Source organism: Ictalurus furcatus, chromosome 19 (genome assembly GCF_023375685.1).
Source record: "Ictalurus furcatus strain D&B chromosome 19, Billie_1.0, whole genome shotgun sequence".
Classification (NCBI taxonomy): domain Eukaryota; kingdom Metazoa; phylum Chordata; class Actinopteri; order Siluriformes; family Ictaluridae; genus Ictalurus; species Ictalurus furcatus.
This window is the reverse complement of record NC_071273.1, coordinates 7,565,461-7,587,797: the sequence shown is the minus strand read 5'-3', so window position 1 is coordinate 7,587,797 and position 22,337 is coordinate 7,565,461. Positions and strand designations below refer to the sequence as shown.

Sequence of the window (22,337 nt, the reverse complement as noted above, 5' to 3'; positions counted from 1 at the left end):
TATATATATATATATATATATATATATATATATATATATATTGTTGTTTGTTTGTTTGTTTTTGTTTTATTTTTGGTTTTTTTTTTTTCAGATAGTCTTTGACAAAAGAACGTATTGAAATCATTCTCATGGTTGGATCGGGAAGCCGTCACAAGGTTGCGACGGACATGCAATTACACGGAGAACATGTTTTGTAAATACAGTTACATTTTGCTAAAAAGTGTTCATTTCCTCTCTGTATGGAGACTTCTGGGACACGCTGTATTACAGGGTTTTTAACATAGCCTTATCAATCTCCCCTCGCCATGTGCTCTTACGGTGGTTCCTATTTCAATTTTCGTTCCAATACTTTATTAACATTAGATGACCCTTTTATAGGGCGGGAAGACTGAAACAATGTGCGCTGAGGAGCAGATGGAACAGTAATGGCAGAAGGCACTGTGATCGGATACGTCTGCCTTTTCTTTTAAACCACACGAGATTTTAGGGAGCCTGGTGGTAGATCCAGAGCTAAATGATAGCAGATATAACGTATTACTTTATTGTAATTGTATTGAAACACGAGGCAGTGAAAGCAGGTCGTCGAGTAAGGAAAAGGCTCGAAACGTACACTTTTCAAGAAGGTAGCGCACATTTTGCTAAGTTTGACTTCATGCTGAACTGAAGTGAAATTTCTGCTAATTGAGTTGTTCTAACGTTTACTTCATTTTACTAATTAACTTAAGCCTCTATCACACGAGTGGAACATTTTGGGGTTTGTTTGTTTTTTCATACTAATTTTGACTCCTGTTCCCAAGTCGGCTTACTGTTAACCGTTTCGATTGCACACGATATTTAGCATCGCCAACCAATTTTAAGGATATCATTGTATCATTTTATCGTTTCAGATGTATGCATCTGTCACACACACACACACACACACACAAAAAAAAAATGTGTTTTGATTTTCACTCCCAATTTTACAAAAAGGGCTTTATTTGAGTTGCTTAAACATTTATTTGTGTCATTTATATCAAGTTGAAATTCATTGCATGTATCAGATTCATTTAATCGTTCCGATATTTATTGGAATCATTAAAATCTTTTGACTCGGTACTCCCGGGTTATTATTTCAAATGTGTGCTCAGGCTCCAGCATAATAAATACAACGATACAAAATTGAAGGTGTACATTTAAATGTTATGTTCCCTACATTACAGTATGTTGTATATGACATATAATATAAGGCAGGGGTTCCCAAACTTTTCCAGGGCAAGGCCCCTCAAATGGCGTTAAAATTTGACCGAGGCCCTCCTTTTGCAAGACGTCTTTAAAACACATTAAAAATACAGACTTCTGAATATATCCCCCTTTTTTTTAAATTAATAATTACATCTTACATCTTTACATTACATTACATTAGGAAATTAATGTGTGTGTGTGGTTGACTGAGAGTGAGAAAGAGAAAACATACATTTATTTATTTTTCACACCAAAATATTGAGGCCCCTGGCGGCCCCCACTTTGAAAACCACTGATATAAGGTGTTATATAATTGTCATGAGACATTATGGTGTCTTAGCTCCTTTCTCTCAGTACACTGGCGTTCCATTCTGCTAGTGGAATGGAAATCGACTTCTCAGACATTTTCAATCAGTATAAACAAATGAATTGTTTTTATCACCGCGAGTCTGTTATAAGATGAGTCGGGACACTGTTGGGTTTCTGTGTGCAGAGTATTGTGACTGTGTTTAGCTGCTGGTGAGCAGGGCGATGTTAAAGGGACGGGCCCGCGCCCCCTGCTGGGAAAATAAGTCACACCTCTCTACAGTAACATTGGAACAGAGATCAAAGGAACAGCACAACTAAAGCTTTTTTGATAGTAAAATACTGTACACAACTGCCACAATAAGACTAGAAAATTTACAACTAGTAGTCTAGGTTTTATATATATATATATATATATATATATATATATATATATATATATATATATGTTTATATATGTTTATATATATATATATATATATGCATGTTTCGCAGCCCCAAAACATGCAGAAATCCCTTTTTTTTGTATGAACTCTGGTTTAAAAAATAGTTCATAAAACATTTGTGAAGCATTTTTTTTTTTTTTTTTTTTAAACTGTGTCAAATGTCTTTTTTTGTCTTTCCCGTATCTACACACGAGAAGATTTCCAGGTGAAAGAAACTGGGGCTGTACAACCACACTTACATAAATACTACTGTTTACAACAGATGCATTCATGATTTTTGATATATCCCTCTTTTTGACTGTCCCTCTTAATACATCCCTCAACCAAATTAGCACTGATTTTACATTTATGACAAACTCCAGCAAATCGTGAAAAAATACAGCCAGTAGTAACCTCTATAATTATTTTATTATTATTATTATTATTATTATTTTGTCGCCATTGTCATCCTTGACTTGCTCACTGGGGGATGTCTGTGAATCTAACACAAACCCTGTCATAAAATGTGCTATAAAAAAATAACATTGTGTAGATTAGAATTAAGACACAATAACAGAATTCTTTTTTCTTTTACTGTGCTAGTCCTGCTGTGGGGGGGGGGACGACAATAGAAACTACCACAGAAATTCTAATGATTTCCACTACAAACAACATTACAAACCATCAGCTAACCATTAAAACCATTACCATTACAATTATTGGTCCCTAATGGTATCCACTAGACATAACATGCTACCAATAGAAGGCAACAAATTACCAGTAGAGACCCACAGGGACCATTACAGTTTCCATTAAAACCAATACAATTCCCATTATAACTTTTAAAAGCAGTATAGAATCTCCTTAGCAGGGCAGTGTATCTAAATCATTCTGCATACAGGTATAAATATCAAATGGGGAAAAATAAGATAGAAATGTGGGATTGAGGAGAATTTGGCAACCGGATTCAGTTTCGTTTCGTGCTAACAAGCCACGTCATACTCAGTAGGCACGTGCTTTCATTCTGGGAATCTGAATCTTTTCAGTGATCGGTTCAGCTCACCAATAAGAGTCGACTCTTTCAGCTCTCAAACGGCTCACTGCCATTTTCCCCGCAAAAATGATTTGTTCATCGCTTAAACGATTCAACAAAATCTTAATAAATCTTCAGATTCATAACATCATGTTATCGTTAGCATTGTGTATAAAGTATATTTAAATAAATGTTTTGTTGTTTTTTTTCAATGGTAATTGCTCTCTCAAATACAGCGAGTATTCAAGTATTAATACTTACTAATAATTCGTATTAATTATCATTAATATTATTATGCGGGCGTGTTTTTAAATCCGGATCACTTTTCTCCTTTCGATGTTCACCTAAGAGAGCCGAGTCGGCTCTCTCGTGAACGACTCACGAGTAGACCCTTGTGTTTCGTTACCTTGGTCATCGCTGGGTAAGTGATTAATAATGGCGGAGGAAACAAGCGTTATTAAAGTCATTTGCGATCAACTCGGATGTGTGGAGTACGAGGAGCTTCTGCAGATGGCAGAAGTGGAAGATTTGGAAAATGTCATCAAGAACAGCGACGTTTTCACTGTTATACAACCAAGAAACCATCAAAACAAGAGCAAAAAAATCCTAGTCACTACTAATATCAGGCGCTGCAGAGCAAGAGAGTGTCAGGAGAGCTGTGCTGATCTGCATCTTTGTAAATTTGACCTTGTGGGACAATGCAACGCGTAAGTTTTTTAATAAATAAATAAATAAATAAATATTTATTAAAGATAAATATATCCTATATATCTCAGCACTCAGCTAAAACTCATGCTTACTATAATAAAGCATAAACAAATATGTTATATAAACACAGAATGTACATGTGAATATATATATGTATATATATGTGTGTGTGTGTGTGTGTGTGTGTGTGTGTAAATACACTGTGTGTCAGTGTAACACTGTTGTAACTTTTTGGTTTTATTCCAAAACTCCACAGAAAGTGAAGTAATCCAGCTATACTCCACTAACCTGTTGTGTTGTAAACAAATCCTGTCTATAGCAAAAGCCAAGGCTATGATTAATTATTTGTCATTCAGACTCACACCCAGTGATACTTCCACCCAAACAAACACACACACACACACACACACACACACACACACACACACACTTCTAAAGTTACTACAGTATGTCATTTCCCAGTCTGAAGGACAACTCCATTAGGCATTGCATTCTTTCATTGATATGCTTTTCTTGTACAGACAAAGGTGTAAATACGGCCACAGTCTGGAGACGGAGCACAATTCCAGAGTCTTACGTAAGCACAGCTTACATGATTTGAGCAAAGATCAACTGCGTGTGCTGTTGCTACTGAACGACAGCTCCCTGTTGCCCAACGTAAGCCGAACACACTCATGAGTCATGTGTCCAAATGTGTTTTTAGGTCATTTATTACGCATACCGTAGACGTTGTAGTTCTAGTTATTTATCGGGAAGAGATGGTCAGAAAAACACTTTCCGTTTCCGCCCAGACATTAAAAATGAGTTCGCGTGTCTAATCCTTAGTAAAACAGGTCATTTTAATAGTAAATTGGACGTAATGGATGAGGTTTAGTTCTCAGTGAATGAAGGGAAACTGAGCTATATCGTCCATTCATTAACATGTGTAACTCTAACATGAATGCTAGAGCTACTAATTATAGTTCTGTCATGTGCAATTCGCTAGCTCGTAGTTTGCTTTCAGATTTTGGAACATAATTTGTATTAGACCTAGTATTAGGGGGTTTTTTTGTTATGTTTTTTTCCTGCTAGTAATGTTGAAGGCTACTAAATCCAGTTCAGGTCATTATCAAATATTTTACAACCTCAATTCCCAAAAAGTTGGGACGCTGTGTACAATGTAAATAAAAACAGAATGCAGTGATTTGCAAATCTCATTCAACCCATACATTTTACTATTATAAAATGTTTAAACTGAGGAAAAGTACCGTTTTAAGGAGAAAAAAAGGTCCTTTTGAATTTGATGGCCGCAACACGTCTCAAAGAAGTTGGGACGGGGGCAACAAAATGCTGGAAAGGTAAGTGTTACTAAAAATAAACAGCTTTTGCAACTAATCAGGTTCATTGGGAACAGATCAGTAATATGATTGGGTATAAGAAAGAGTATCATAGAGAGGCGGAGTCTCTCAGAAGTAAAGATGGGATGGAATCTGGATGGAAGCGTATGTTGGTCTAAAAGCTGTATATACCTTTCAGCATTGATGATGCCTTTTCTAGATGTGCAAGCTGCCCATTCCGTAGACACTAATGCACCCCTGTGAACTTTTTTGAGACTTGTTGTGGGCATCAAATTTCCTCAGTTTAAACATTTGATTTAGTCAGTTGGTCAGTTTTGACTAATCCTTTTCTTTAATCTCTGACTTCAGGTCTGTGTCTCATACAACAAAGGCAATGGTGAGTTTGGGAACTGTCCGGATAAGGAGGCCTGTGATCGGCTCCACGTCTGTGAGAAGTACATCAGAGGACTGTGTGACGGCAGCGTTGAGTGCAACAGATGTCATGATTTCTTTGAGCCTCATCCAACAAAAGCATTCCAGGCCAAAGGAGTAGCCAGTCATCTGATAAAATCTCTTTTGCTGATCTATCGCAGTATTCTGATACTAAAGGACCACAGATATGCTCGGGATAAACCTGCTGTCAGAAGCAAGGAGAACCCTCAATCCAGCAACAGAGCCGGTGTATCCCAGTCCTTACAGCGCAACGCAGGTAAAGTCTAACATGCCGTTCTTTCTGTTGATGCGTATATGACTGCATTATTAAGCCGTTGAATTGTTGCTCATGAAGTGTATTAAAATATATCAACTTAATTAATCGCATCTACACTATGGTGTATAGAGCATGTGCTCTCTCTGTCCATTTGTTATAGTAAATGAGATTTGCCTGTCGTTTATCAGAGGAAGCTGCAAATATGGAGGTACGTTATTTCTTCTTCTTATTATTATTAATATTATTATTGTTGTTGTTGTTGTTGTTGTTAATAATCTGGAATGTAATCTGGGATTATTCCCATATTAGTTCCAGGAAATCCTCACTCTGTCTAATTCAAGCATGCCATAATTCTTTCCAAAACTTAATCCAGATATCATACTGTGTGTATTGTATCGTTCTGATTCTCAGTTCCTGAATCTTTTTGGCTGGAAATCTAGGGTGTTAGTACGTTTGCCCCGTGCCTCCATGATTGTGGATTCAGTTCCCCTCTCTGCCCTGTGTGTGTGTGTGTGTGGAGTTTGCATGTTTTCCCCATGCTTCGGGGATTTCCTCCAGGTACTCTGGTTTCCTCCCCCAGTCCAAAGACATGCGCTGTAGGCTGATTTGCGTTTCCGAATTGTCCGGAGTGTGTGTGTGATTGTGCCCTGCGATGGGTTGGCACCCATCCACAGTGTCCCTCACTATGTGCCCCGAGTCCCCTGGGACAGGCTCCACGCTCCCCGCGACCCTGTGTAGGATAAGTGGTACAGAAAATGGATGGATGGCTCGAAATCTACTTAAGTTGCCAGTTTTAGTAAAATTCACCCAGCTTCGCACAAATTGCGTTTTGTACGCAGCATGATTGTTTTGCGTGGTATAAATCAAGCAAACCAGTGTTTATAGCATCAGTGAGTGAACGGTTTGGCCAAAACGGTAACCTCTACGACTTTAAATGTGGCACGATAGGTGGCATTAGGGACGGCAGTTCTAGCATCTCCCAAATATCTGTTTTCATGGGGGTTTTCCTCATAGAAATGCTTCATGGGTTTATTGATTATGCTGTGAAGTAGACCGTAGACCAGAGGGGTCATAGAAGTAAGTTAGCGGGGACATCGCAACCAGCCAAATCACACCCAAATACAACATTGATATGCACTGATTTTCTCAGAAGTTATCATGTCTTGCTTTGTCTTGAGTGGGATATAACCAGTATCCATCATTTCTGACGCTGATGTCAGCAAACCAGAAAGCGGAGAAATAAAATAAAAACTGGTCCACTGAGGGGGTGGGGGGGGGGGGGGCTCATCAGATGAATTTTATTGACCTTACATCGTTAATTAATAGTTCGATTTAATGATCAACATTTGAACCGATTAACTCAAGCGCTCTAAAAATGAATATTTTGATCATTTGAAGAGGATGCAGAACTGCCCCAGAATGGCTGAAAAATGCTGTCTCATTTGATCTCTTTTCTATGTTTTATCATGAAATTGAACATATATCACTTCCATGATGTCAGATGAATTTCGTTCCATGCTCTCACTCTTTATTACGTAGTAATAGCAATGATGACTTGCTCTTGTCAGAGCGAAAAGTAATCACCGTCAAAAACATAAAGAACCGAACACTGTATTACCTGAGTTCACTCTGTATTTCATGAATATTGCTAACCCGATCCATAAATATGAGAATTACAGAAGATGATCACGTTCTCATTACAAACGTGCGCCTTGTTTTGGACTAAGGCCTTAATCGGTAACGTTAAGAAAAATGTAATCGTGTCACGTAATGTCGGCGCAGGACAGAAGCAAGTGCAGGTGTGGCAGTTTAGTCAAACAATAAGCAGTACAGCGGATCAGGCAGAAAACAAAGTCCAAGGCAGACTCGGGTCTAATGATCAGGCAGACAGGCTAAACAAGGCAGAGCAGAAAATCGAGTTCAACGGGGTAGACAAAGTCGATAACCAGAAATACAAACATGAGATAAGGCTTGGAAATACGACAGAGACTAAGCAACTGAGCGTAATACTTCGCAAGGTCATAGTGCTCAAAAAGTCTCTCATGTAGCGTGGTTGTGAGTGCCGTGAATAGGATGTGATTAGAGTGAATGTGAGTGTTCTGGGAATTGCAGTTCATGGCGGCCATGTTTGTAGGCCGCCGTGCAGGATGGGAAATGTAGTCACTGGTTTGCTGTGATATGACAAATTGAACTTCCAGTACTAAGCAGTTTATTTACTAATCTTCTGAGATCTTCTGTCTTGAAAAAGAACCTTGACTCTTATTTGATACTTGTGTTTATTGCAGATAAATGCTGGAGAGTCCATTTTGGCGTTCCCTATAAGTGGGAGGTGGAGGTAGATGAGGGTTGGATAGACTTACCTGACAATGAAGTGATAGAAAGAGACTACTGCGATCCAGCCAAGATCCACAGGTCTGTAAGCCATCAAATGCCTGCCTTAGTTTGGTAAAGCATCAATTAGTAGGTGCCTTTTAGCGTTATTTTCAATTTAGCATCTTACATACACAGGCAAATAATCTCATGTTCACATAAATTCTTACGTTCGCTATGTCTTACACAATACTGTACATATAAAGTGCTCTGATGGTGATCGCATCACCGTCCACGTGCATGTTAAATGTTTTGCTTACACTGTTTGTCTCTGAAACATACAAAATCCTCACATTTCCATCACGTCTCATCTCCCATTTGCTACTCGAGTTTTACATACAGCTAAATTGCACAGTATTGCTGTAATCGTCAGAGGTAAAAGTGGTGTAAGGGAAAGGCTTTTATGTAAATGTAACCGTTTGAAATAAAAGCTGTATATAAAGTTGCTCGCGTAAGTGTTCATCCCAGTGAACCTTTCCATATTCGTAGTGGTACAGTTCAACTTGGAACTCAAATGGCTTGATTTAGGATTGTATGTTATGAATCTACACAAAATAGTGGATAATAATGGTGGTGGGGGGGATAATATACTTTGCAAAATTATTTACAAACAAAAAAATGTGTTTTTGCATCGATTGCGTAAGATTTCACCCCCGTTACTGTGAAACCCCCAAATTAGATTACTCGAATGGAAGGTCCCAGAGGTTATTAGACAACTTACCTAAACAAACATGCTTGGTCGGGAACACCGAGGAGCTATGAAAACATATCTAGGTCAAATTTCTGGGACATATTTTATCATGGTTTGGTTATTATTAAAAAAAAAAAAATCCCAAACTTTGAACATCCTACAGAGCACCATTAAATCCATTATTTAAAAAAAGGAAATAATACAGCGCAACTGCGACTCTGATTAGAAGACGAAAGGTCAGTAACCGGGTAAGGAGGGCATAATAGAGAAGCAACCAAAAGCACAAGGACAATGGCGAAGGAGCTGGATAGATCCACAGCTCCAAAACTCAGACTCTCCATAATGCTGGGAATTATGGAAGAGTCCCAATCCATATGAAATCCTATTTGGAGTTTGCTAAAAACACATTTGAGACTCTGCAAACATGTGGGAAAGGGGTATCTGGTCTAATGAGGTTAAATCTGTGCTAAATCTGGTAGAAACCCAAACGCTGCTCATCACCCTAAGAACACCATCAGCACCGTGAAGCATGGTAGCGGTAGCATCATGTTAAGAGTTACCCTTGGCCTCTTGGTTGTTTCTCCCTCCATACCTGGTCACTGAATTTCAGTTGATGGCCTCATGTAGGAGTCAAGGATGCGCCATATTCTTTCCATTTTTTTTTTAATGGATTTACTGGTGTTCTGTGGACTGTTCAAAGTTTTTCAAAGGCACTGTATGTGTACTGTATATTGTATGTATGAGAGACTTTTAAATGTACGTGAGTGGTTGTGAACGTGCGTTCATCATTTTATGTTTACATAATATCGACTACAAAAAGTTCACCGCCTGTAGTCTTTCCAGTCACATTAAGGTTATGGAAATCCTCACTTTTCGTTGTGTGTCTTTCCTGGTAGTGTGGGCAGTGAGCCTGTGTGCTTTGACACAATGATGCACGGGCTTCACAGGGTGCGGCGTCTCTCTACAGTGTCTTCAGTGATTGAACCCAGCTTCAGCCACACTACAAAGTGGGTCTGGTACTGGGAGAATGAATATAATAAGTGGATCCCGTATGGATCAATTGTAAGTTAAAGGCTTCTTCCTTTTTCTGTACCACTTTCTTTATATAAAACTACTCAGGTCATAAAACTACTCAGGAAGTTGGACCCAAATGCAAAATTAAATTACTTAACCAGCTTTCTCTCTCTCTCTCTATATATATATATATTAAACAAATTTTTTGTGACATATTGATATGCAATATTCTATGCTCGGGAGTGTTTTCTGCTTTAAATGAACACTTATTTTCTCTATGAAATTACAGAAGGAGATGCATAGGCTGTCCTGCATCAACAGTGAGGCTCTAGAGAAAAAATACCTCCAGTTCCTGGAGAACAAAAGCCACGATGTGTTGAAATTTTCTGCTGGTAAACAGTTTTATGAGCTGAATTTCAGAGGTATGGTCAATACCTTTCATTAAAATGTGAGATTAGAGTTTATATACTGTGTCTGTGGATATACTGTGTAATATCATGTATATGTGATTTTTTTTTAAAAAAAATATAAAGATATGAAGCAGAGGAATGAAATGAGTCGCACAGAGAGAACAGTTAGACGCCGGCCGTCGTTTGTTTCTCTCTTCGACGTCCGGACTGCTAGAACCAGGTAACAGGTTCCACGAAAAATGATTCCCATAATACCATGCACATATAGCACACATATACTTCTGTTTATAATTAAGAAAACCTGAAATGGTTCTGCTATTCATGTTGTTTATAGTCAACGGCTGCACAAAGCATTTTCATGTTCTACCTTTAAAGTGGTGTGTCTTTATTCTTTTTTTTTTTTGCAGAAGAGGTCCAAACACCTACACTCATACAGGTGTCCCAGGTTTTTGGGATAAAACTGCAATTCCTGAATCTGGATTTCAGGTACAATATCATATCCAGTTAATGTTTGAAAATGTTCTTTTCATAAGCCTGTATTTTATCTAGTTGTTCCTTTCTTTTAATTACAGCGAGTCTTACTTGACGCGTCTCACAAGGACTACGTCAGGGTACAGGAACATTTCAAAAGGACTATGAAGGACTTTAGCATCCTGCGCATCGAACGAGTCCAGAACAAGGAATTATGGGTGGATTTTCAGACGTGAGTAAGAATTCAGAGCCTCGTTCATTTTCGCTTCATTCCACTTAGTTAGTTTATTATTTCGAGTAGGCAGATAAGTACTACTAAAATTGGTACAAAATATTTCAAGCTGAAAATATCTTATGTATTAAATCTATCATTATTATAAATATCTATATTTATAGAGCACCTTTCATAAAAAAAAAAAGCTTTACAAAACGTGTAAACGTGCATGAGTATAAATGGCAAAGGATATAGCGTTTAATACAAGAAAAGCTTAAATAGAACACAAAAACTTTCAAAGATATACGATTGATAAAATAATTAAAAACAAATACAAGACACTTGCACAGAACCTAAAGCCCTTGCTTCCTTAAAAGGGCTGGCATCCTTAAATGAGCGCACACCCCTGGCAGGAAGCTCAACACCCTTGCTGAAAAGTCAATAAATAGTTGTGTTGTTGTATTATTAACATTATGCTACATCGATATGATTACACACACATTCACACACACACACACACACACACATATATATACGCAAATATATAATCAAAGTTATTCAACCCCCATTGCAAATCCGGTTTATTGCCAAAATTACAGACTTTCAGCTGTTTGCAATGAACAGATCAAACAAAAGCAATAGAAATAGATCAACACAACGAATGCTTCTCATAAAATGCAACTTATAATGACTTCTGATTTGCAAACTACGTTGTATTGTGCTTTTAAGAGTCACAACACACCAGACAAAAATCGCAGCAACCCTTGGTTCTGATTTACATTGTGCAGCTTTACTGTTATTGCTGTCTTTTATTCCTAGGAAAAGAGAGCGAATGAAAAAAGCAAACAGCCACAAGAAATACGGCGAGGGAGAGCGATTGTTGTTCCATGGCACCAACGCCAACAATGTTGACGCTATATGTCTCCAGAACTTTGACATGAGGGTATCTGGAGCCAATGGAACAGTGTACGGGCAAGGTTAGAAAAGCTCATTCTTTGGCTTTTGCACAAGACTGTGTGGTACAACATGGTATGGTGACAAATCTGTGATTGGAATGTCTGAAGTCAGAAGTCTGACATAATGCCAAAGTATAACATAATGACACAAAGGTTATTGGAATGATGCTATTTTAATCTATTCTTAGACCCGTGAGCTTCATTTCAGACTGCCCACATCCGCTGCCGTAAGATTAAACATTTTTTTGGGCACACCACTAGTCTTATTTTACTTGGCATGTGGTTTCATGTAAAGAGACAGACAGTACATTTGGGAAGAATCTGGAAGAAAAAAGGCTACCAAGAGACACAGCCTTCCATGTGGAGTTAGTAGTATTGCAGACCATTTAAGAAGTAGACCTTTCTTGCCTGGTTAAACCTAAATCAGTCAGGGGAGTTTTGTTAAATTGTTAAATAAAATACCTAGCTGTACATGTTGGCATCATCATGGTGCTATTTTTATGATGACGTTTCCCCGTGACAGCAAAGCACTGCACAGAGATATCGACACTGGTTGATAAAACAGGAAGACGGGTTTTCATTGGTTATTGACGGACACTGATATTCAACCAGAGTACAAGTAATCTTGGAACTGGATCAGGCCGTACTATGCTCCACCACGCTGTCAAAGTGAAAAAGGGCTATAAAATGTATTTGTTTTAATACTATGTTGATTTTGTTTATTTGATCTGTTACAGGAAGTTACTTTGCCAGGGATGCAAAGTATTCCAATGATTACGCAGATCGTTACGGTGAAAGATCCATGTTCGCATGCAGAGTGTTGGTTGGACAGTACACGAAAGGAGCATCCCATTACCGCAGGCCTCCAGCCAGAGATACAGCAGGAAATCTTTATGACAGTTGTGTAAATGACGTACGCGAGCCCACCATTTATGTAGTGTTTGACCGGCCCCAGGTTTACCCAGAATTTCTCATAACATATGAGAAGACCAGGTTTCCTGAAGAGTTCAACATTATTCAGTCTAATTGCACAGCAAACGTCAGCAAGTGTAATTCTGTTTTCGATGATGTGAGCCAAACAGCGAGTGGGATGAACACAAGCTCACCTCACAAGGGAAACAATATCACCTTCGGTTCAACTTGTACAGGAGAGACATTAGCCGCCGCGAGCATTCCCATAACGGGAAACTCTGTTTTTTCTGCTTTGGGTTCGCCAGTGAAACCAGAGAAAGATGTCTCTTTGGACACTCAGACAGATGATACAAATAGCCTAAATGTAGCTCAGAAAAGTGGGCTGTGTGTTCGTTCAAAGACGACTCAGGGTTTAACTTCACTCAGCAGGTTGCTAAAAGAGTCAGATCAGGCCTTATGTACATCTGTTAAAATTCCAGTTTTCTCCGGTTCAGATCATCTTCTAATCGCTGTTGAACCTAGCTTAACAGATAACAGTATTCAGTCTGGGATCGCCAAAAACCCACAAGAGTCTTCGACAGTTTGCGCCTCTGACTTATCCACTGAAAGAATGTCTCAGAGATCACGGCAAGAGTCACAAAATGCTGCACGTCTCAGAAGCCTAGAGTTCGCTAAATCAATGACTGACACTTTGGATCCATTTTCACCTTCTTCAGACAAGGCCAAGATCCCTGATGCTTCTTCAACCTCCTCCGTCTCCATCTCAGAGATGGAGAGCAAAACCTCAATGCCATACAACACCAGTTGCTCTTCAGCTCATAATAAGTCTCCCTCTGATGGTTCCTTGTCAGGATCCTTAGCTTCCTTTTATGAAACTCGCTCTTGTGAAAATACCAGCCAAAGGTTTAATGCCTTTGATGATGTATTTAATGTGAGTCAACCAGCAGGTGTGATTAGCACAAGTTCACCTCGAGAGGCATACATCACTTCTGCCTCAACTAGTACAGGAGAGGAATTCCTCACTTCAAAGCCAGCTCAGGGTTCAACGTCACTGAGCTACACTGGCTTGTCAAGAAAGTCACCCCAGGATTTGCTTGCATCTGTGAAAATCCCAGTTTCCTCCCGTTCAGATAAGCTGCTGATCTCGGGTAAGTCTAGCTTAACCTATAAAAGTATACACTGTAAGCTTAGCCCAAACCCAGACTTGGTCACTACACAAAAATCTCAGAGCTCACAGCAAGATTCACAAACACCTGCAGCCCGTAGCACTATACCAAGTTCTACAGCCACGCTTCGAAATCTAAGCTCTGATGCCTCTTCTTCCAGCAGTCATTCAGAAAAGGAAAGCAAAATATCAGTGAAGTACCAAACCAGTTCCTCTCCAGCTGATAAGCAGTCTCACTCTCATGGCTCCTTGTCAAGTTCTTCAGTTTCCTTTTATGAAATGCAGCCTTCTCCTTTCTCCAGCAAACCAACTCCTCCGAAAGCCCCTAAACAAGCACCACAGCAGAAGAACATCTTACAAGCTCAACGTGCGCAGAAACCTTGTGTGGTGCAGTGATTTTAATTTAATCGTTTACTTTAAAATGTGATTGGGGTCATTATATCTTAAGCTGTATTTAATACTGAGTGAATAGTTAAACTGTAATATTTGATTGAAGTAATAATTTGTTTGTATACATACATTGATTTCAGGTTACGCAGTTCATCTTAATCTCCTATAATTTGTTGCTGCGTACGTCTTACAAATGCAACGTATCGTATGAAGAAATGAACAGCCTCTTATCTAAGATCTTCTGAACGGTTGAAGGGTCTGTTCTTGTCTCTGAAGTCTGAAGTTTTAACCATTAAACAGGCTTTTACGCCTTATGTCTGAAAAGACTGAATTATAATTGGATTGCATCTGCATATGGGACACCGCTCATGGGCAGTTGAATGAAATTCTCCCAGGATCTCCCGGAGAAAATGGAAGGGAAAAAAATTGGTTGCTTTTGCTGTAATGTATTAATGATAACGTAAATAGAATTTGAATCAAATAGAATCTCGATTTAAATATTGCATAGAGAAAACTATCTGTACTGGTATCCTTTATATATTATAGTAGATTGAGTCTTCTGACAAATTTAGCTTAACCTGTGTAATCTACACAGTCCATCACACAAGGGCATGAATCCAGTTCTGGTACTGACATGTCCCACCAGGCTTAGGCACTGTAAACCCCAAGAAGTACATCTAAGGACAGTGACACCGTTCCACACTGAATACTGTTAACTCTGGGAAATAGTTATGGGCTATTACAAAGTTGAAGCACAAGCAGTAAAATTCCATACCCAGTAAAATTCCTAACCCTAACCCTAGTGTAAACAGGGCCTATGTGTGTGGGAGCATGTCCTTATCAATACAAACACAGCTGCCACAGCTGGTCTAACGGTTTTCCAAAACTGTTAGTGTAATTTATTCGACCTACATACAGCCTTTAAAAAGGAACAGAATGAATTTTTTAAATTATTATTTTTTTCTAAACAGTTTAGGAATGTTATGTTCATGGGCTAGCTAAGCGGTGCGTGAAGCATGGCCACCCCACTAGGATGTTATTATTACCATTATTATTATTATTAGGGGGCCAGCACCAAAGGTCCATAGGCACCCTATTGTTATTCTACCTTTTCTTCTTCTTCTTCTTCTTCTTTTTCTTCTTCTTCTTCTTCTTCTGGCTAGTGTGTCTATGGCAGCCCATAGAACTGTATGATAAAAAGTTGTAAAATTTGGCACACTGATTGGGAAGGGTTTAATGAACATTCCGACCAAATTTGGGCCAAGTGCTCTAGCTCTATCATCAACGCTCTAGCTTTATCATCGGGTCCAATTTGGGTCTAATTTGGAAGTATGTGTATGGTCATAACTTTTGAATCGTTTGTCCAAAAGTTTAAAGCCAAGCATCCCTGGATTCCTTGGGTGGAGACATGCTCAATGCACCATATGAGGTCAATTTCCACCTAATTTACCTAGATTTTCTGCCATCTTAGTTTATGTGAAAAAAAAAAAAAAAAAAAATTGCTGCTACTCCTACACATTTTGTCCAATCATCACCAACTTTGGCAAAAACTTCTGCCATAGACACATCTTCAGAGTAAGCCTAACAAAAGTTATCAAAAGAATTTTGAATACTCCAAATGGATTATCCATAATGAACCAACGAATCTGATGGTGAAGTCGCCAAACAGGAAGTGAGGCTGTATCTCAGCAATGACTTTATTACTTGGAGGCATAACACTGGATCTCTTCAGTTCGTTATTAGTTATTGTTAGCTAGTAATGTTGAATCCATTATGGCAGCGTACATCATAAGACGAAGCTTAATGTTATGTTAGCTGTGACCTTTTTTCTAGCTTGCTCGATGATAAACAACTGCTGCTAAACTGTCTGCTTTTTATGATCCTGCTCAGGCCATATACAGATAGGGGGAGGAACATTAGGTCATGTACTGTTGGTGATTAGTATTTTGCCCCACCATAGATTGCCACCCCAAAAAAGTAATTGTGTCTAACCTTGCCATCCTCACTGTATATGGTCTAGCTACACCCCTGGTTATGTTGGGGTTGAAATGCAAGCACAGAAAAAAAAAAAAATTGGTTCTGTTTGGCTTTTTTTATTCAGACCAGAATAATAGAAACATCAGCTACCTATAGATGTGAATATAGAACAGAGTCTCGTAGTACATTGCGTGAAGTGGACCTGGATAACACATTGTTCAGCTGATTGTACTCAACCCATTACCAGCTCAAAACAATTAATAAAAAATAAAATATAACATATTCTAATCCAAATGACTGCACTGTAAAGAATTTCTGCCATTTCTACGATAGTATTGTTTCACAGTGGTATAAATACTTTAGACGTGTTTGATACAGTGGTCCGATGTGAAAATAATATGAAGATGAAGAAGAAGAATTTTATTGATAGAGCACCTTTGTCTATCCCAGGGTCACTTCACATCAGTATGATAATAAACAACTCTTAAGTAACATGTACAAACATTTTAAGAATCCGAAAAAATCACGACAGTTAACAGAACAAGGTGACGGATGAAGTGACGGAAAGTATTACGTGAGCGGGGCTGGAGCTACTCATTTGCAATCAGCACTGAGTGAAGAGATTTTGAAGAGGGTTTTGCGTTGTGTTTTGATAAGTGATTACTAAAGATGAATGATGAATAGCGTGAAATATTTTAGGGAAGCAGGTAAGTGCAACAAGTTTAAACAAGAGGTAAAGCTGGACAATGATAGGGATTGTTAGCCCGGCTAGGTAACTAATGTGTACCAGCTACATCGATACGTTAATAAGTATATAACCCATGACCCTGAAATGTAATGATTGCTTTAATAAAATTTATCGGATTATTTTGGGGGGCTCGGTGGCTTAGCAGTTAGCACGTTTGCCTCACACCTCCGAGTTTGGCATGTTCTCCCTGTGCTTTGGGGGTACAGGTATTTCCTTCAGGTATTCCAGTATCCTTCCTCAGTCCAAAGATATGTGTTGTAGGCTGATCGACATTTCCAAATTATCTGTAGTGTGTGAATGTGTGTGTGATTGTGCCCTGCAATGAGTTGGCACCCCGTCCAGGGTGTCCCCCGCCTTGTGCCCCTAGTCCAATTGGATAGTCTCCAGGCTCCCTAGGATAAGCAGAAAAGAAAATGGATGGATGGGCTTTGTTAGGTTTTTTAAATATATTGTTAGCAACGTGTAGTCCTGTAAAATACAGTACAATGTGCTGTCACTGTAAACAAATCAGAAGAAGATCTGTCCACGCTGCTTTACATCACCAAATAAGGAAATTCACACAGGCTCCACTGAGAGCGGTGACAAAGTTTTCACAGGCATTACATTTAGAGCCTGAATCTTTTTAACTGTAGGACAAAGTAGCACACAGCTATCAAGAGTCTTTATTAATGATCAAGTACTCATAAATTTGGGCATGTGGGATATCAGAGTATCAATCTCTGTGGAAAGAAAGAAAAGCTGCCTTGTCTTAATACTGGCAAATGTCAGAGCAGATAAACCAAAGTGTATATTTTCAGATTAGTCACCAGTGAAGATACAGACTGTATGTATTCTTTTCAATTCAATTCAATTCAATTTTATTTGTATAGCGCTTTTTACAATAGACATCGTCTCAAAGCAGCTTTACAGAAATATCAACATGGTATACAGATATTAAAGGTGTGAATTTATCCCAACTGAGCAAGCCACTGAGTGGCGTCGGTGGCAAGGAAAAACTCCCTGAGATGTTTTAAGAGGAAGAAACCTTGAGAGGAACCCGACTCAGAAGGGAACCCATCCTCATCTGGGTAACAACAGATAGTGTGAAAAAGTTCATTATGGATTTATATGAAGTCTGTATGGCCTTAGGAGCAGCCGTAGTCCCAGCAGTCTGGAATTAAAGAAGATTTGAGCTCCATCCAGAGGCAGAAAGGATCTGGATCTCTAGTATCTCCATAAATTCGTGTGGGGCTCGGCGAAAGGAGAGAGGGAGAAAAAAGATTATTATGACTGCGAAGTAGTAGAACAGAATCTAGTCAGGGTAGGCTTGAGTAAACAAATAGGTTTTAAGCCTAGACTTAAACACTGAGACTGTGTCTGAGTCCCGAACACTAATAGGAAGACTGTTCCATAACTGTGGGGCTCTATAAGAGAAAGCTCTCCCCCCTGCTGTAGCCTTCACTATTCGAGGTACCGTCAAATAGCCTGCATCTTTTGATCTAAGTAGGCGTGGTGGATCATATAAAACCAAAAGGTCGCTTAGATATTGTAGCGCGAGACCGTTTAGTGCTTTGTAGGTTAATAATAGTATTTTATAGTTAATGCGAGATTTCACTGGGAGCCAATGCAGTACCGATAATATCGGTGTGATATGGTCGTATCTTCTTTCAATTGCTCAAAAACTGCATTGCCATATGTTTTCTTTATCTTCTAATTATTATTATTCTTATAACGGAACACTTGCAATGCTTTGATTGGAGAACAACTGTCATATCGTTACAATGCTTTTCAGTATTTATTACAGGATGACAATCCAGTCACTAAACTCCACAACATCCACATAGTACAACTCCTACGTGAATTCTTTTGTGACTCTATGTCAAGAGGTTGTTTAACACATTGAAATAGTATTTTATGTTTGAATGATTTCAATATTATAATCCTTATAAAAAATTTTTTTAAAAAAAAACAACCCTTTAATCAGTAAATTCACATTTGATATGCAACCAATACAGGCATGTGTTTGCTTTTATATAAAAGCGAATAGAGTGGCGCTTGAAAGTTTGTGAATTTTCTATGTTTCTGCATAAATATGAATTAAAACATCAGAAGTCCTAAAAGTAGATAAAGAGAACCCAATGAAACAAATAAGACAAAAATATTATACCTCACTTATTTATTGAGGAAAATGATCCAGTTATACAATACACCTGTATGTTAGTGGCAAAAAGTATATGAACCTTTGCTTTGAGTATCTGGTGTGACCCTTTTGTGCAGCAATAACTGTAACTAAAGGTTTTTGGTAACTGTTGATCCGTCCTACACATCGTCTTGGAGGAATTTTAGCCCGTTCCTCAGTACAGAGCAGCTGGGATGTTGGTGGGTTTCCTCACATTTCCACAACATTTCTATTGGATTACGTTCAGGACTTTGACTTGGCCATTTCAAAACATTATCTTTATTCTTCTTTAACCGTTCTTTGGTAGATCGACTTGTGTGCTTCGGGTCGTTGTCTTGCTGCATGACCCACTTTCTCTTGAGACTCAGTTGATGGACAGATATTCTGACATTTTCCTTTAGAATTCGCTGAAATAATTCAGAACTCAATGTTCCATCAATGATGGCAAGCTGTCCAGACCCAGATGTAGCAAAATAGATCCAAACCATGATACTACTACCACCACCATGTTTCACAGATGGGATACTGCCATGCAGACCATTGTTGTTCGGTGTTCTCCTGATGGTGGACTTATGAACATTAACATTTGTCAATGTGAGAGAGGCCTTTAGTTGCTTAGAAGCTACCCTGGGTTCCTTTGTGACCTCGCAGACTATTACACGTCTTGCTCTGGAGTGATCTTTTTTGGTCTCCACTCCTGGGGAGGGTAACAGTGGTCTTGAATTTCCTCCATTTGTATACAGTTTATCTGTGGATTGGAGGAGTCCAAACTCTTTAGAGATGGTTTTGTAAACTTTTCCGGCATGATGAGCGTCAACGACTCTTTTTCAGAGGTCAAAATTGCAAAATTGCAATTGCAGGACGTTGTTTTGCACGGACCTTCGCAGAGATGTTTGTTGGTAAATAAGACCTTTTAGCTGAGCTCATGTTCGACGTACATAAATCTGCATTAATTTTGAAAAGTTGCAAGTTCTTCAGAATATTGTGGTGTTTGATTGATTGTGCATTAATTCCTGCGATTTGAAGATCTTGCAGAGCCGGGAGGCTTCCATGTCAGCGGCGGAGTCTTCCCAGCAGGCTTCACCAGCCATCACTGAAAGCGAAAAGATACACAGATAAGTAGACTGCCAGTAATAAGGCACAGATGAGAATCATCATGCGTTACCTGCCAGCTCAATCCGCATCCTGTCCGTCCACACCTGATGCTCGACCACGCCCACACCCATAATTTGTCAGTAAGTGTTTTATGCACATTTTGATGTATTTTCTTGTATGTTTAAAGTTATATAAGGTCAGCACCATTTCTGTTCTGTTTCTGTGGGACTTTTATTTTGAAACTCTTCATGTTCTTAGCATTAGGAGCCATATTGGTTATGGTATTAGTGCAGGGAAGAGTTGGTTCCTTTACTCAGAGCTTTAGAATGTTTCAGTAGAGCTCCTCTGAGGATAAAAGTTTTGAGAGTGTTAAAGACCCCCCAAAAAGCTAAGTAGAAGCTCTTACTAGGATTTCAAGAAACGTGTGATGTACGTTAAATCCTCTGTAAATTCATCAGTAAAGTTGTGCTGGTTCCTCTACAATACGTCAGCAGCTTGAACTACACACGGAGAAGCAGCAGGAACTTCAGCAGTCATGGGATCAGAAGCGTTTGGTAGTCAGTATTTATATGACCATGATGGGCAAATTGAGCTTGGGGACGTGTGTGATGATTTAACTCAACTAGATTTAAATGACATAGAAAGTGAAACAGATACATGTGTGGAGATTGATGAGGAAAGTGAAATGCAGGTTGTTCAAACCAATCTGAGATTATGTAGGATTAAATATTGTGAAGGCTGCACCAACCTTCACTTGTGCAAACTGTACCTGTTTGGAGAGTGCCCATACAACAATGACAGGTAAAGTCATGTATTTAGCTTATACATAGGTAATGACAGTAATAATAATAATAATAAATATTAGTCTCGCACCTTTTAACAACTGAAAAAAAAGATTATACCTTGATAAGATCCAACCCTATTCCTTTTTTGATACCTTGTTTGTCTTTGCCTTGCTTTATTAATTGTCTGACTTGTTTCTCATTTCCTCTATAGAACTGTAGAAAATGAAAAAAAAAATCAAATCAAATAAAATTGTCATTTGCTAATTTACCTTGACATGTGACACCTCTACGTGTTCCAAAAGATATAATTAATATTCAAATCTACTCAGTAATCCAAATACAAAACAGAACATGCAGTACACTTGCAAACACACAAAATAATTATGTTTCAAATCAATATTTTCCTGAACAGAGAGGAGTGCCAGTACAGCCATGACCTCTATTCAGAGCACAACGTCGGCGTGCTGTGCCAACACAAACTGCTGGAACTGGACTGCAGTGAGCTGTGCATTACACTTCTGCAAAATGACACCACACTACTGCCTTCAGTAAGCCTCAAAACCAGCATGAGAAAATGGAAATTTTCAGTCATGTGGTCTTCCGTCTCACTGTGCAGAGGTTGGGTAGTTGGTAAATGAGACAAACTGTAATTACATTAGAGTTTCAGACCTTCAGCAAATAATGTATTTAAATACCAGTTACAATTAATAAGACTAAAGTTTCATTAAGTTATCCCTGATCAGTTTTATCCTGAAGGTATCCATCACTTTTATACATGATATGATTATACAACTGAGTACTGGTTGTAAGTTTTGGATATTTTATATTCATTTCCAAGTCTTGATCATCAACCGACATTACTACCAAATATTTCATTTCATTTCATCCTGTTAGTCAGAATGAATGTGTAGACTGTGTTTATAACGCGGCCTGATACTGATAAGATACTGGTTAATGAGTGACTGGTTAACATGTTGGGGCAGGGTTGGGGACAGGGAATCTGTAGTGATCTCGAAATGTCAGGAAGTCACATACTGCACATATTAAATACCACATATTATATAGGTCACGAAGCAGTTTTACAGAAATATATAAATACAGGATATACATTTTTAATTGATACATGTATCCCTAATGAGCAAGCCAGAGGCGACAGTGCCGAGGAAAAACACCCGGAGACAATATGAGTTAGAAACCTTGAGAGGAACCAGACTCAAAAGGGATCCCATCCTCATCTGGGTGACACCGGATAGTGCAGTTATA

The 22,337-nt window shown here is 38.7% G+C and overlaps 2 protein-coding genes across 8 annotated transcripts in view; both read left to right on the top strand.

Annotated features, from left to right (window-relative positions):
* Positions 1-3,310: 3,310 nt before the first annotated feature.
* LOC128623420 (protein mono-ADP-ribosyltransferase PARP12) lies at positions 3,311-15,819 on the top strand. 2 transcript variants are annotated; one of them, XM_053650468.1, is made up of 12 exons: positions 3,311-3,692; positions 4,215-4,350; positions 5,379-5,718; positions 5,879-5,926; positions 8,004-8,130; positions 9,676-9,841; positions 10,083-10,215; positions 10,327-10,423; positions 10,611-10,689; positions 10,776-10,906; positions 11,708-11,865; positions 12,582-15,819. In XM_053650468.1, the coding sequence occupies exons 1-12, from the start codon at positions 3,421-3,423 to the stop codon at positions 14,315-14,317; spliced, it is 3,423 nt and encodes a 1,140-aa protein (XP_053506443.1). In that variant the 5' UTR covers positions 3,311-3,420; the 3' UTR covers positions 14,318-15,819. The 2 variants fall into 2 exon arrangements, with proteins under 2 accessions (XP_053506443.1, XP_053506444.1); XM_053650469.1 differs by lacking the exons at positions 3,311-3,692; positions 4,215-4,350 and having other exon boundaries at positions 5,494-5,718; positions 5,848-5,926.
* Positions 15,820-20,302: 4,483 nt separating this feature from the next.
* LOC128623421 (synapsin-3-like) overlaps positions 20,303-22,337 on the top strand; it is a 122,801-nt gene continuing 120,766 nt past the window's right edge. For 4 of the 6 annotated variants that reach the window (XM_053650470.1, XM_053650475.1, XM_053650474.1 and 1 more), the window contains exons 1-2: positions 20,303-21,090; positions 21,487-21,622. In XM_053650470.1, the coding sequence (XP_053506445.1) occupies positions 20,825-21,090; positions 21,487-21,622 (402 nt within the window). In that variant the 5' untranslated portion in view covers positions 20,303-20,824. Of the gene's footprint in view, positions 21,091-21,486; positions 21,623-22,337 lie in introns of those variants that run through there. The other 2 variants (XM_053650471.1, XM_053650473.1) reach the window with 2 other exon arrangements.